The sequence below is a fragment of the Stomoxys calcitrans genome, unplaced genomic scaffold (genome assembly GCF_963082655.1).
Source record: "Stomoxys calcitrans unplaced genomic scaffold, idStoCalc2.1 SCAFFOLD_69, whole genome shotgun sequence".
NCBI lineage: Eukaryota > Metazoa > Arthropoda > Insecta > Diptera > Muscidae > Stomoxys > Stomoxys calcitrans.
The window spans coordinates 33,761-50,830 of NW_026739244.1; the positions used below are offsets into that span (position 1 = coordinate 33,761).

Consider the following 17,070-nt stretch of genomic DNA (forward strand, 5'->3'; position numbering starts at 1 on the left):
TATGTTAGGCTTTTCGACATCCGTGTCGTATTGTATATAAATCAGATCAGTTTATTTATACCCTACACCACTACTGTGATACAGGGTATTACAACTTGGTGAATTAGTTTGTAACACCCAAAACGAAGAGAGATGGACCCATTGACAAGTATACCGATCGACTCAGAATCACTTTCTGATTCGATTTAGCTATGTACGCCTGTCTGTCTGTCTGTCCGTTTGTCTGTCTGTCTGTCCGTCTGTCCATGTTAATTTGTGTTTAAACTACAGGTCGCAATTTTCATCCGATTGTCTTCAAATTTGGTATGGGCGCGTTTTACAGCCCAGAGATGAAGCCCATTGAAATTGGAAAAAATCGCTTCAGATTTGGATTTAGCTCCCATATATATGTTCGTCCGATTTGCAGTAATACTGCAATAAAATGGTCATTTGTTAACCGATTTTCTCGAAATTTGGTATGGGCGGGTTTTTCGGCCTAGAGACGAAGCGAATTGAAATTGAAAAAAATCGGTTCAGATTTGGATATAGCTCCCATACGTATGTTCGTCCGATTTACTGTAATACGATTCTCTCGAATTTTGGAAGGAATAATTTTCTAATGACTCTCGACATTACTAGTGAATTTATTTATTTATTTATTATTATTATAGTCAATGGAATTCATATCCTTACAGACTAAGATTAAATTCAAAAAATATAAATATATTTACAAAAACTATGTTAGGGGAAAAGCGCAATATAAACTTGACCTAAATACTTCTTTAGATGTGCTAAAATCAATACTTGGCTTCGATTCTTTTTGAAAATTTAAATTAATTCGATTTAAATTTAAAAATGAGCGTGTTAGTGGTCCATTGCGGGCATAATTGCAACGATGAAATTTAATACTAAATAAATCAGTAAATCGTAAACTCCTTACTGGAACAGAAAACGGAACTAAAGCCAACAAATCGGGAGAATCGACACGATTATTAATCAAATCAAAAATAAATAAAGCAGACTGAAATTTTCTACGGCAATCCAAACTCTGTAGTCCCAGTAACAAACATCGCGACCGATATGGTGGATGCTCCAAAGGAAACAAAGGCCTAAGGGCAAATTTAGAAAAAAGTTTTTGAATTCGTTCAATACGACCGATATGCGAAATACAATAAGGATCCCAAATGATGGCGGCATACTCCAACTTTGATCTAACAAAAGTTGTATATAATATCTTGAAAGTGTTAGGATCAGAAAAATCAAAGCAATTTCTCTTAATAAAAGCAAGGACCTTATAAGCATCAGGTATTATATAGTCAATATGTGGAACAAAGGACAAGGAGAAATCAAAAATCACACCCAGGTCGCGAACTGAAGTTGATTTTTTAAGTACACAATTACCAATTTTAAATGAAGTTTGGATTGGATGACGCAATCTGTAAAAAGAGACGTGAGCACATTTCGATAAATTTATAAGAAGCTTGTTGCTAATACACCAACTCAGCAGATTGTCCAAGTCATTCTGTAAATCGAAGACATCAGACATAGACTCAATTTTATGAAATATTTTTAAATCATCAGCATAGAGCAGAAATCTAGATGTTGAAAAGCATGAGGAAATGCCATTTATGAATAAAATAAAAAGAAGTGGCCCCAAGATACTACCCTGAGGCACACCGGAAGTTTGAATATAAGGTGAAGATACAAAACTCTCCACCTTTACTGTACACACTCTGTTGTGAAGATATGAAGCGATCCAAGAAAGAAAATTGGAATGAAACCCTAATTCTTGTAATTTATCGAGCAATATAGAATGTGATACTTTATCGAAAGCTTTTGATAAATCTGTGTAAATGGCTTCAACTTGACAGCCACGTTCAAAGGCAGATAGGCAATATTCTGTAAAGAGAACCAAATTAGTTGAAGTTGATCTTCCTGAAAAAAATCCATGCTGATGGGGAGAAATAAATGATTTGCAAATAAAAAACAATTTTTTGTGAATAACATGCTCAAACACTTTTGAAACACACGACAATTTAGCAATTGGCCTGTAACAAGTTACATCGTCTTTTCTGCCACCTTTAAAAACTGGGGTAATTGATGCTACTTTCCATCTATTAATAAATATACCCTCCTTAATAGAGAGATTGAAAATGAAAGTTAAAATTGGAGCTACACAAATAGAACACTTTTTTAGAAAATAAGCACAAAGGCCATCGGCGTCGTGTTTAAAACTATTCTTAATATTAAAAATAGCGTCCAACACATCTTCATCCGAAACAGAAATATTTGCCAAATTAATAGCAGATACAGAATCAAGGACTGCCGCGCTACTTGTTACGGGAGAATCAAAATTAGATTTGAAAAAAGAAGCAAACATATTAACCACGTCCACACCAGATTTTGATGTACAGCCATTATATGTGAGAGTAGATGGGATATCAGATGTTTTCCTTTTAGAGTTAACATAAGACCAAAAGCTTTTAGGATTGGCTTTAATTTCATTCTCTTTATCCAGAATGTATTGCTTATAGAGGAATTTATTTAAAAAATTAAATTCACGTTGATAATGCTTGCATTGGACCAAATCTTCTGGATCACCATGCGCCAAAAAGCGCTTATGAAATTTATTTCGTAAATTTTTAAGTTTCTTAAGACCTGTCGTATACCAAGGCAGTTTATGTGGCTTATTTTTCTTAAACGGAACATTAGATTTAAGTATATCAGAGACTTTTTCTATAAAAAAATCATAACAAACTGATGATGTTTTATCATTAAATATTTTTATCCAATCAATGGAGCCAAGAATTGAATTCAACATATTAAAATCACAAACGTTATAATTTAGAGCCAGATTTTGAGACGGTGATGATTTTAGAAAGTTAAAATAACCTACTTCAACAACAATAGGCATATGATGTAGATTAGATGGGGAAATTGGAGCCAAACATTCATAAACATTAAATTTAAAATCATTTGGAACAAAAATAAGATCAAGAAATCGGTGAAGTTGATTAGAAAAATGATTAATTTGAACAAGATTTAAACTTAATAAAGTATCAATACAATTGACCTCGTAATCCTTGTTTACATTAGTGGGCGTTAAAAAATGATTGTCGTCAAATTTTGACCAACAAATGTTAGGTAAATTAAAATCACCCATAACACAAATATTAGCTTTCGACCCCATGCTTACTTCAATAGCAAAAATATTATCAATATGCTTCGAATAAATAGATGCACTACTACCTGGAGGTATGTAAGACAAACATAATACAACGCTAAGATTTAAACCATTTATGCATACAGCAATTTGGTCTAATAATCCGCTGTCATCATCCAAACCACATAAGTTTGACTTGTATTGAGATTTAACGGCCAAGAGCACACCACCTCCTCTAGAATATCCAGTCCTTGAAACATTTCTATCTTTACGGTAAACAGCAAATAAATTTAGATCGAAGAACTCAGCATCACAAAAGTCATCGTTCAACCAGGTTTCAACAAGAGCAATAACATCATAGTTCAATTGATTGGAGAAATCAAAAACATCCTTGGATTTCGTACGCATACCAGACAGATTATGGTAGTAAATTTTTAAACCATGCACCTCATTAATCAATGGGGAAGCGATTCCACTGCCATTTTTTGAAAATTTATAAATGGACGAATTCTAATATCAGTAGGCCATAACTTTGGGTTGATGACGTCATCGTAATGATTAGATGTAACACCAAGCTTAAAGTTGACGCGTTTTAAACTATTGATGTCAACATCTTTTTTCACAAGCACATAGCACTCCATATTAGACTTTGCAATGTTAGCATTCTTTTGAATAAAGTCAGTGATATGCTCGCTCGTAACTGATGGCTTAAAAGATGAAATATGCACCCATTTCTTAGAAATAACAACATCCAATTCATTTGTTGTATTATTTTCACCATAAATGACCTTATCCTTTCTTTTTCTACGCCTCTGGACACGCACCCAATTAGAATTAGGTAGGACGTTGGCTTCAAACACAGCATCATCATTATCAACAGCATTAGCATCTACTGTGTTAAGCGATGATACAGATGACGCGTATGGCACAACATGTTGGCTGTTGTTTACGTTCAACGAATGTTCGACAGCAGCAGCGACAGGGGCATTTGTACTTTGAACCTTACCAACAACATCACGGCTCCTCACTGCTGCAGTATTAAGATTGGAGTTATGTTGATGCCGTTGTTTTTTTTCAGTTTGCTTGTTGTTCTCTATTATTTGCTTCAATTCGTGCACTTCTGCTCTCAGTGAAGAGTCGATTAAGAGCTTGAGTTCTCTTACTTCAGTTTTTAAAGATGAAATGCCAGCAATTAGATTAGAAGTGAGACGCAAACAATCATTGCAGTTGAAAACTAAGTTCGCGTTTTTAATAAAAAGTTCGGCAATATTTGCATCAATGTCCGCACAGAAAAAATGATATTTAGCTCTACAAACGTGGCAGGCTATCGATTTGGCACTTAAAGCCTTAAAGCACTTGGCGCAAAGTGTATTAGGAGGGAGATCCATTAAAACACGACTGAACTATTTAACTGTCAGTGAACAACTGAAACCGGTTCAGTATTATTGGGTTGCCCAAAAAGTAAGTGCTGATTTTTCATATAGTCGGCGTTGACAAATTTTAAGAACATTTTAAGCATTAATCGAATTGGATCGGCATGTAACTGAGCGTGAGCTAGGAGAGAAGTTCAATATACCAAAATCAACCGTTCATTATTACATAAAAAGTCTTGGACTGGTGAAAAAGCTTGATATTTGGGTACCACATGTATTGAAAGAAATTCATTTAACAAACCGAATCAACGCTTGTGATATGCACCTTAAACGCAATGAATTCGATCCGTTTTTAAAACGAATCATAACTGGAGATGAAAAATGGATTGTTTACAACAACGATAGTCGAAAAGCATGGTGAACCAGCTCAAACCACTTCAAAGGCTGATATCCACCAAAAGAAGGTTACGCTGTCTGTTTGGTGGGATTGGAAGAGTGTGGGATATTTTGAGCTGCTTCCAAGGAACCAAACGACTAATTCGGATATTTACTGTCAAAAATTGGACAAATTGAATACAGCCATCAAGGAGAAGCGACCAGAATTGGTCAATCGTAAAGGTGTCATATTCCACCAGGACAACGCTAGACCGCACACATCTTTGGTCACTCGCCAAAAAACTGAGTGAGCTTGGCTGGGAACTTTTGATGCATCCACCATATAGCCCTGACCTTGCACCATCAGACTACCATTTATTTCGATCTTTGCAGAACTCCTTAAATGGTAAAACTTTCGGCAATGATGAGGCTATAAAATCGCAGATAAAGGCCAGAGTTCTATGAGCGTAGAATACTAAATTTGCCAGGAAGATGGCAAAAGGTTATCGAACAAAATGGCAATTATATATTTGATTAAAGTTCATTCTAAGTTTTATTAAAAATGCATTTACCTTCTTTTAAAAAATCCGCAATTACTTTTTAGGCAACCAATAGTTATGGCTCCCATATATATGTTCGCCAGATTTTGGGTAATTTGCAATAATGTTGTCATTTATCAACCGTAGTTTTTACAATTTGAACATATTTTTGCTCGCCGAGGTCCATCAAAAATGGTTCAGAATTGGATATAGCTCCAACATTGTACTAATAGGGTAGGTGTAGGGTTTAATACAGTCGACACTGCCCGACTTTTGCTCTCCTTACTGGTTTTAGATATAGCTACTATAAAGACCAATATTTTGTTATACACAATTGAACAGTGACTTGTACTTATTAGTATTTGGTCCAAATCGGAACATATTTCGATACAACTGCTATGGGACATAAAGTATGCAATTTTCACCGGATTTTGATGTAAGGTGGTTTACATGTATAACCGAGATGGTGGGTATCCAAGGTTCGGCCCGTCCGAACTTAGCGCCCTTTTACTTGTTTTTGGTATATTCTTTATATTCTACAAAACTGAATTTTTCTAAAGTGTAAAAACGGGCTGGTCAAGCTTTACTCATTATTACTTGTTACATTTTTAAACGTTGAATACTGTAATTGTTCAATAAATTTCTACTGCACGGTATTATCAGAGCTTAGCTTTTATTTTATCATTTTTATAGGACATAAATAATAAATATATATTAACAAATATGTTCTTTACTACATTAGTGGTTTACATACAAATTTCCTAAATTAATACTAAGTGGTAATTACACATCAAATCGCTGATTGTAGTCTAGCAGGAATTTCCATAAAAGCATGTAAAACATTTTGTCTGCAGTAAATCTACTCTAATCTTGCCTTTTTGTAAGTCTATCTCAGCTATTAAACTTTAAGCTGTGATATCGGCAACACTTCCTTGCTGGAATTTTTCAATCAATAGCAGGCAATCATCTATGGTATCTTCATTGGCAATCAACGGTGAAACCCAAAGGCATAAAGTGTTTATTTTAATTAATTCAAATATTTTGTCGCATAAATCTTGGACTAAGATTAATCGATATTTTATTGAGATACTCAACAGCTCTTTGGGCAATAGAGGCATTTGCGGCAATCGTTACATTTGCGGCGTTGGAGTGAATAAAACCAGTTGCTGTAAAAAATCTTATTTTATCACTAATTTTTTCCCCCAAAGATTTTCGATTCTTTTTAAGTTTTTAGTACACAAATAAATTTATTAAATACTCCTATATGTGTAGTTGCTTGTATTACCGCTGCCGTCATCTTATCCACCGCCGCCGCCACCTGGCTGCAACAACAACCTGCAAAAAAAAAAAAAATATGATAAAATCAACCGATTTAAAATCGTCGATAATTATGATATCAGCCATATGTACAAATATACACTATATATTATAAGCTGTCAAAGCTAGGAGTTTTTAATTAAATCGAACCAGAGACGAACACAGTTTCTGATGTACAAACATCCAATTCGGTTTGCTCACAACTGTTGAACATAACCATGGACATGGGGTACATACGCATGCGCGCTCACCTTACACGACACTGTGCACAGTAAACGGCAGTTGTTAATTTCCACAATCCAAGTCATAGTACCATAAATGATTAATGCTTATTTTTTGGCAAGTAATTGAAATTGATTATTTCGATTATAATGATCTGAGATAAATTTAAATAAGCTATTAATGTTTAAAATCGATTTAAAAATATAACAAGTAAGAGCGTGCTAAGTTCGACCGGGCCGAATCTTATATACCCTCCACCATGGATCGCATTTGTCGAGTTCTTTTCCCGGCATCTCTTCTTAGGCAAAAAAGGATATAAGAAAAGATTTGCTCTGCTATTAGAGCGATATCAAGATATGATCCGGTTTGGACCACAATTAAATTATATGTTGGAGACCTGTGTAAAATGTCAGCCAATTCGAATAAGAATTGCGCCCTTTGTGGGCTCAAGAAGTAAAATAGAGAGATCGATTTGTATGGGAGCTGTATCGGGCTATAGACCGATTCAGACCATAATAAACACGTATGTTGTTGGTCATGGGAGAATCCGTCGTACAAAATTTCAGGCAAATCGGATAATAATTGCGACCTCATTCCAATCGGATAAGAATTGCGCACTCTAGAGGCTCAAGAAGTCAGGACCCAAGATCGGTTTATATGGCAGCTATATCAGGTTATGGGCCGATTTGAACCATACTTGGCACAGTTATTGCATATTATACCAAAACACGTCGTGCAAAATTTCATTCAAATCGGATAAGAATTTCGCACTCTAGAGGCTCAAGAAGTCAAGACCCAAGATTGGTTTATATGACAGCTATATCAGGTTATTGACCGATTTGAACCAGTTGTTGGATATCATAACAAAACACGTCGTGCAAAATTTCATTCCAATCGGATAATTATTGCGACCTCTAGAGGCTCAAGAAGTCAAGATCCCAGATCGGTTTATATGGCAGCTATATCAGGTTGGGAACCGATTTGAACCATACTTAGTACAGTTGTTGGATATCATAGCAAAACATGTCGTGCAAAATTTCATTCCAATCGGATAATAATTGCGCCCTCTAGAGGCTTAAGAAGTCAAGATCCCAAGATCGGTTTATATGACAGCTATATCAGGTTATGTACCGATTCGAACCATACTTGGCGCTGTTGTTGAATATTATAACAAAACACGTCGTGCCAAATTTCATTCCAATCGGATAAGAATTGCGCACTCTAGAGGCTCAAGAAGTCAAGACCCAAGATCGGTTTGTATGGCAGCTATATCAAAACATGGATCGATATGGCCCACTTACAATACAAACTGACCTACACTAATATGAAGTATTTGTGAAAAATTTCAAGCTGCAAGCTTTACTCCTTCGGAAGTTAGCGTGCTTTCGACAAACAGACGGACGGACGGACAGACGGACGGACATGGCTAGATCGACATAAAATGTCGCGACGATCAAGAATATATATACTTTATGGGGTCTCCTACACTAATAAGAAGTATTTGTGCAAAATTTCAAGCGGCAAGCTTTACTCTTTTGGAAGTTAGCGTGCTTTCGACAAACAGACGGACGGACGGACAGACGGACGGACATTGCTAGATCGACATAAAATATCGCGACGATCAAGAATATATATACTTTATGGGGTCTCAGACGAATATTTCGAGTAGTTACAAACAGAATGACGAAATTAGTATACTCCATCCTATGGTGCGGGTATAATAATAACATATTTAGACAATAACCTTCTTTTTATGGTATTAAGACCCCCATATATGGGGTCGGATGACGGAAGGCTTAAACCAACTTACTATTTCAAATTTCGATGAAATCGGTTAATAACTAAAGTTTCTATGAGCAGACCTTCTTCAGATCCACCTTTATCGGTAGATTGGTCCCTATGGCACCTGTATCTTAATATAGTTCGATTTAAAACATATTTTGGGCGGATGTCGGAAGGCTTAAAACAACTCACTCTTTCAAATTTCATCGAAATCTGATAAAAAGTAAAATAAAGACCCTTTATCAGCAGATCAGTCTATATAGCAGCTAAATATACTCCGATCTTAACCATATTAAGATCGGATGCTAAGAGGCTTTAATCTACTAACTTTTCCAAATTTAAGCAAAACCGGGTAATAAATTAAACTCTTATGGGCTTCAGATACCTTATCGTCAGATCGGTCTAAATGACAGCTATATCTTAATATAGTCCTATCAGAACCATATTTAGGTCCTATGTTGCAAGGCCTAAAACCACTCACTGTTTGAGACTTCAGCGACATCGGTAAGAAAATAAAACTTTTATGGGCTTCAGACCCTTTATCGGGAGATCGGTCAGTATGGCAGCTATATCTAAATATAGTCCGATCTAATCTATGTTTAGGTCAGATGTCGGGAGGCCTGAAACTACTCATTGTTTAAAATTTCAGTGAAATCGGTAAAAAAATAAAGCTTTTAAGGGCTTCAGACCCTTTATCGTGTGATCGGTTTATATGGCAGCTATATCTAAATATAGTCCGATTTGGCCCGTTCGAGAACTTAACCAGCATGCATCAAAAAGACGTATCTGTGCCAAATTTCAGCTCTCTCAATTTTTGAAGGCTATAAAGTGCTTACAACTTACAGACGGACAGACGAACAGACACACGGACATCGTTAAATCCTCTTAGAATTTTATGACGATTCGAGATATATATACTTTGTAGGGTCGGAAATTAATATTTCGATGTGTTGCAAACGGAATGACTAAATGAATATATGCCCTATCCTACGGTGGTGGGTAAAAAAACTAAAATTTCTTTTGTAAAAATTTTTAAAAAATTCTACAAATACTATTTTCCTTCTGAACTCATGAGGACAAAGTTTAGGTAAAGTTCTGCTGGGCCGATTCTTATATACTCTTCATCAAGGCAAGTTCCTTGAATGACTTTTTCAAAGTCATCGAAAAATACCACTTCCAGAATTTCTAGCAAATCGAGTATTAATTGCGCCCTCCAAAGACTCGGAAGTCATATTGGGAAATCGGTGTATATACCAGCTATATCAGGTTTTGGACCGCTTTGTACTATACTTGTTACAGTTATTGAAACTTTCAACTTGAAAGTCATACCAAAACGACATACACAAAATTGGAGCTCAAGAAGTCTAATCGGGAGGTTGGTTTATATGGCAGCTGCATCAAAACAGGGACCATTTTCACCCATTTCAATTCCAACTAACCTACTTTTATAAGAAGTTTAAGGGCAAAATTTCGAGCGAATAGTTTTACCGATAGACAGACCGTTGGTCTACGGACGGACATGGCTAGTTCGACTTTAAATGTCATGACGATAAAGAATATACTACTTTTTTGGGTTTTATTTATGGTTAGGTTAGGTTTACATGGCAGTCTGTCTTAAGACTCACACAGGGCGAAATCGCGATCATTGTGAGCTGTACTATAAATTTAAAAGCTACATTTTCGATACTCTTTAAAAGGGGTTTTTTGTTTTTATACCCCCCACCAAAGAATGGGGGTATTCTAATTTCGTCATTCCGTTTGTAACACCACGAAATATGCGTCTGAGACCCCATAAAGTATATATATTCTTGATCGTCGCGACATTTTATGTCGATTTAGCCATGTCTGTCCGCCCGTCTGTCTGTCGAAGGCACGCTAACTTTCGAAGGAGTAAAGCTAGCCGCTTGGAATTTTGAAAAAATATTTCTTATTAGTGAACGTCGGTTGGGATTGTAAATGGGCTAAACCGGTCCATGTTTTGATATAGCTGCCTTATGAACCGATCTCGAGTCTTGATTTCTTAAGCCTCAAGAGGGCACAATTCTCGTCCGATTTGACTGAAATTTTGCACGTAGTGTTTCGGCATCACTTTCAATAACTGTATTAAGTATAATTCAAATCGGTTCATAATCTGGTATAGCTGTCATATAAACCGAACTTGTATCTTGACTTCTTGAGCCAATAGAGCGCGCAATTCTCATCCGATATAGCTGAAATTTTGCATGAGGTGTTTTGTTATGACTTTCAACAGCTGTGCTAAAAATAGTTGAAATTGGTCCATAACCTGATATAGCTGCCATATAAACCGGTCTTGACGTCTTGAGCGTCTAGAGTGCGCAATTCCTATCTGATTTGGCTGAAATTTTCATGACGTGTTTTGTTATGACTTCCAACAACTGTATTAAGAATGGTTCAAATCGGTACATAACCTGATATAGCTACCATATACACCGATCTGAGGTCTTGACTTCTCGAGCCACTAGAGGGTGCAATTATTATCCGATTTATCTGAAATTTGGCATGGGGTGTTTTGTTGTGACTTTTAACAACTGTGCTAAGATTAGTTTATATCGGTCCATAACCTGATATAGCTGCCATATAAACCGATGTGGGATCTTGACTTCTTGAGCCTCTAAAGGGCGCAAGTATTATCCGATTTGGCTGAAATTTTGTACAATGGGTTCCCCCATGACCTTTATGATACGTGTTGAATATGGTATGAATCGGTTTATAGCCTTATAGAGTCCCCCTAAAGTGCGCAATTCTTACTAGATTTGGCTGAAATTTTACATAGTGACTTCTATTGTACTATGGTCTCCAATATTCAATTCAATTATGGTCCGAAATGAACCATAACTTGTTTTGATTTGTGAAGGAAAATGGGTGTATGAGCTTCAAAATAGGTGGTTTTTTAGGACACTCTAATATATACTTTAGGGGGTCGGTGGGTATAAAAACAAAGTTTTCGTGCCTCACTGTATATAGCCATGCAACTGTATCTGGTATAGTGCACACTTAATGTACTTACTAGCCATCACTGTTCTGATTATAACAATCATATCAATTAAGTCTATCCAAAGCAGTGAATCCACTAATAACCGCTTGTCCTTTGGCGGCACTAGCCAATTGCCGTACAAATGCGTTTTCTCCATTTGAATAATTAACAAATACATTAGCCATGGTGCTTTAAGTTGTATATGATGGTTGAAGGCAGTTTTTGTGGGCAGTTGTAACAGATAAACAAATAAAGAGTTTTGACAACAACAAATAACCAAAGAAAACCACCCTAAGCACAGCCTGGTCGAAACTTGGATACTCATCGCCATGGATGCAATAATCGAAATGGGAAATGAGTGCATGGCTTTATCTTGCTCAACGAGTCCTGACCTGTATGGATGGACTAATAAATTCTCAGTGTCACATGCCACATAGTAGGCGTAACAATGGACTTACTGAGAGTCGAGTTCGGTGAACATTTTACGTTCAAAAACGGTCAATTGGCCGCCTAGATCGTGCAATTTAACGGCTAAAATAGTCTAACTATTTTTTGTGGGGCTATGTTAAAGCTCATGTCTATACAGACAAACACGCTTCAATTGACGCACTGAAAGACAACATTTAAGCATGTATTTATCATTGAAGCATGAGATACCGGCCGAAATATTGGAAAGATTATGCCAAAATTGGAATAAGCGTATTGACCATGAAATAATCTTCAAACATTCAATTATATGGACCATACCAGCGATTCAAATAAGGATTTCATTTATTTTTCTGAATTTTAAGTGTTTTCCTTTTTTGAAATACTTTCCTACATCCCTTAAAAAATCACCTTTAATTACTAAACATCATTTATGAATCCATAGCAACTTAATCGAAATATAGTCCCATTAGGCACGAGCGTCGGGGAGTCTAGTACAATTCAATCTTCAAGACACTAAAATAGAAAATTGGTCTATATGGCAGCTATATCTAGGTATGGTCAGAGCTCCACCATATTCGTAAAAGATATGTAAGGGTCTAGTATAACTCAATGTACCAAATTTCTGCGAAATCGGTTAATAAATGTGAACCATATAAGGCACGGACGTTGGAAAGCCCAATATAGCTCACTGTGCCCAATCGCAGCTAAATGGAATAATAAGCGCGCTTTTAAGGACCCAAGATCAAACCTCGCTGTGCCAAATTTCAGTAAAATTGGGTTACAAACGCTGTTTTTATGCGTCCAAGAACTTAAATCGGGAGATCGATTGTTGTTGTTGTAGCCTCATTTTCAAGTGAAGGTGGCGATCCTCATCAAGCTTCTGTAGGTGAGCAAGCTCGTTCGGGTCCAAAGGACCGATCGCCGCGGGAATAGGGTGGCCATTGGTTATGTAAAGGTGCCAATAACCTGCCCTATTATATCGAGCATCATAGGAACTCAGTATTTGTGCAACAGCCGGTGCTGACCGGCCCCTCACTGAGACTCTCCTCTCGATTGCAGCTACTCCCTATGGAGCAATCCACTATCCGCAACCTGTATACGCGCCCGGTAACTCGGAGCTAATTTTCTCTTGGCAGCTATGAACACCACACAGATCGAACATCAATATTCCATCCGTTGGTGCCTACAACTATCTCGTGCCGGGGTAGATCGGTATTTTTTGGCCGCAATATCCAACTATAACCCGATGATGATCGGAATGATGAACAACCTAACACAATAATAAGTGCATCTTTATGGGCCCAAAACTTAAATCCGGAGATCAGTATATATTGCAGCTATATACAAATATAGACCAATCTGAACCATATATGGTAAGGCTGCCGAAAATCTCATCATGCTCACTGTGTCACATTTAAAAGAAATGGGATAATACAGCCGTCGATATGAGCCCAAGACGTTAAATCATGAAATCGATCTAAACGGCAGCTGTACTCATACACATACAGAGCTGGGCCATATTAAACAGGGATGTCGAAGAAATAAAATCAGCTTGCTGTACCAAATGTCAGCCCCAGAACTTAAATCGAGAGATTGGCATATACGTCAGCTATATTCAAATGAAGCTAGATCTTGACCACACTCGGTACGAATGTCGAGGGTCCTAACAAAACTAATTGTGCCAAATTTGGCGATATCGGATAATAAATACGCCTTTTATGGGCCCAAGGCCTTAAATTGGGAGATGGGAGTATATAGCAGCAGCATCCAACTATAAACCGATCTGGGCCGCATTAAACACGGATGTCGAAATACCTAACACATCTCACCGTTCCCAATTTCAGCGAAATCGGATATTTAATGTGGTTTAAGCGAGCTTAAAACATTAATTTGGCAGATTCGTGGAGCGAATATAGATTCGGATCATTACCTTGTTGTAGCAAAGATTCACACCCGTTTGAACATGGCGAGGAAAGTACGATCTGACACTGCACGGAAGATGGACATTGAAAAGCTGCAAACACAACAAATGGCATCTGCATACTCCAATCGACTGAACCAACTGCTTGATGAAAGCACTCCTTGTTCCGATGATATAATGGCGCAGTGGCAAACTATTGCCCACTCCATGGAAAATGTCGCGAAATCCATATTTGGGTAGCGGAGGCCTCCTCCAAGAAACCCATGGCACGACCAAGAGAGCCAAGAGAGAAAAGGAGAGAGGAGAAACGTCTATTCCGCAGAAAGAAAAAGGAAATGGAAAGACGTTAGTGTGAGCGAATTGAGATCTACAGGAGTCAGAATGAAGTCCGAAGATTCTACCAAAGAATTAAACATCAAACCGATGGCTTTGGTGCAGGCACATCCTCCTGCAGAGACAAAGAAGGAAATCTGATAACTGACAGATAACATGCTGAGGATATGGAAAGAACATTTTACCCAACTGCTAGTGTCCGATGTTGACGGCGAAAAGGATACCGCACAACTAATCCCTGATGATGGTTTATAATGTTTACCACATAGTCAGAATGAGGTCCAAGTAGCAGTGACACGACTAAAGAACAACAAGGCAGCAGGAGCCGACGGGTTACCCGCGTATGCATCAGCTTATCTGCGCAATCTGGCTGGAAGAACGCATACCCGGTGATTGCAAATTCAGCATACTATGTCCCGTACACAAGATAGGAGACAAGACGCAATGTGCCAACTACAGAGGAATAAGTCTACTCCCCATCGCATACAAGATACTCTCGAGCGTACTGTGTGAAAGATTAAAACCCAAAGTCAATGAGATAATTGGGCCCTACCAAAGCTGCTTTAGACCTGGTAAATCCACCCTAGACCAGTTATTCACACTGCGCCAAATCCTGGAAAAGACCCAAGAAGGACAAATCAACACCTACCATCTCTTTGTTGACTACAAAGCCGCGTTCGATACTCCTTTACGTTTAAAGGTAATTCAAGCCATGTCTGAGTTTGGTATCCCTGTAAAATTAATAAGACTCTGCAGGATGACACTTGCTGATACTGCTGATTGCAGTAAGAATAGGAAAGAATCTCTTGGAACCATTTAATACCAAACGAGGTTTCAGACAAGGAGACAGCCTATTGTGTGATCCCTTTAATATCCTGCTGGAGAAGATTATATGAGATGCAGATGTGAGTAGATATGGTACACTAATCACAAGAGAACACATGCTACTCGCCTATGCCGACGACATCGACATCATTGGTCGGTCACCGGAAATAGTAAAGCCTTGCACAACCGAGCAGATAAAGAAAATGGAGAAAGTTGAGAACCACAACTTTGAGACAGTCAGTAACTTTATCTATCTCGGCACCGCCGTAACCAAAACGAATGACACCAATTTTGAGATTAAGCGAAGAACAATACTGGCAAACAGATGGTACTTTGGACTAAGTAAGCAGTTTAGAAACAAGGCCACCTCTCGACAGACAAAGATTACACTATACAAGACACTGATACTACTCGGGTTGTTATATGGTTCTGAAGCATGGGTATTTGTGAATGCAGATGAGGCAGTGCTTGGAGTATTTGAGAGAAAGATTCTTTGTAAAATATATGGACCAGTTTGCGTTAATGGAGAATATAGGTGACGTATGAACCACGAGCAGTACGAGCTGTATGACGACGTTGGCATAGTTACACGCATCAAAATACAACGGCTGCGTTGGCTAGGTCATGTTGTTAGAATGGATGAAGAAGTTCCAGCAAAGAAGTCTTTTGAAGGCAAACACGGTGGTACACGCAATCCGGGAAGACCAAAAGCCCGATGGAAAGATTAAGTTGTGGGAGACACCTCGAAACTTGATATCAGAGATTTTGGAATGAGCGCAGAAGATCAAGGCGCTTGAAACGCTATTCTACGTTCGGCTAGTGGAACAAATATTCTGTCATAGCTAATTAAAGTAAAGGGCTCAAGAATTCAAATCGGGAGATCGGTTTATATGGGATCTATATCAGGTTTTTGACCGATTAAGACAGTACTTAGCACAGTTGTTTGAAGTCATAAAGGAACGCCAAGTGCAAAATTTCAGCCTAATCGGACGAAACTTGTGGCTTTCAGGGACTCAGTTGGAGATTGTGGATTGGTTTATAAGGAAGCTATATCAAAATCTAAACCGATATGGCCCATTTGCAATCCCAAACGATCTAACACGAGAAGACCCCATAAAGTAAATACGTTTTCGATGGGTTTGTCGTTCTGAATCGATCTAGACATATCCGTCCGTCCGTCTATCAGTCTTCTAGAGCGCCTAATTCTTGTCCGATTTGGCTGAAATTTTGCATAAAGTGTTACGGTATAATTCCCTATAAATGTACCAAGTATGGTCTAAATCAGTCCATAACCTGTTATAGCCGCTATAAAAACCCATCTCCCGATTTGACTTCTTTAGCCTCTAGAAGGCGCAATTCCTATCCGATATGGCTGAAACTTTGCATGAAGTGTTCTGATATGATTTCCAACAACTGTGTAAAGAATGGTTCATATCGGTCTATAACCTGATATAGTTGCCATATAAGCCGATCTAGGGTCTTGACTTCTTGAGCTTCTAGAAATTTTACATGAAGTGCTTTACTTTGACTTTCACCAATTATGTCAAGTATGGTCTAAATCAATCCACATCCAGATATAGTCGCCATATAAACCTATCTCTCGATTAGTCTACTTGGGGTTCTAGACGGCGCAATTCTTATCTAATATGGTTGAAATATGGGATATGTCGTTTTGGTATGACTTCCAAGAACTTTTTCAATTATGGTTTAAATTGGAATATAACCTGATATAGGTGGCATATAAAGCGATATTCGTCTGAGACCCCATAAAGTATATATATTCTTGATCGTCGTGAAATTTTATGTCGATCTAGCCA

The 17,070-nt window shown here is 37.7% G+C and overlaps 1 protein-coding gene across 1 annotated transcript; it reads right to left on the reverse strand.

The window, feature by feature from the left end:
- Window positions 1-631: 631 nt before the first annotated feature.
- LOC131998409 (uncharacterized) lies at window positions 632-11,902 on the reverse strand. The gene is made up of 5 exons (XM_059370699.1): window positions 11,779-11,902; window positions 3,674-4,376; window positions 2,042-3,617; window positions 1,381-1,930; window positions 632-675 (listed from the first exon to the last, which is right to left on the reverse strand). The coding sequence occupies exons 1-5, from the start codon at window positions 11,900-11,902 to the stop codon at window positions 632-634; spliced, it is 2,997 nt and encodes a 998-aa protein (XP_059226682.1).
- Window positions 11,903-17,070: the final 5,168 nt, after the last annotated feature.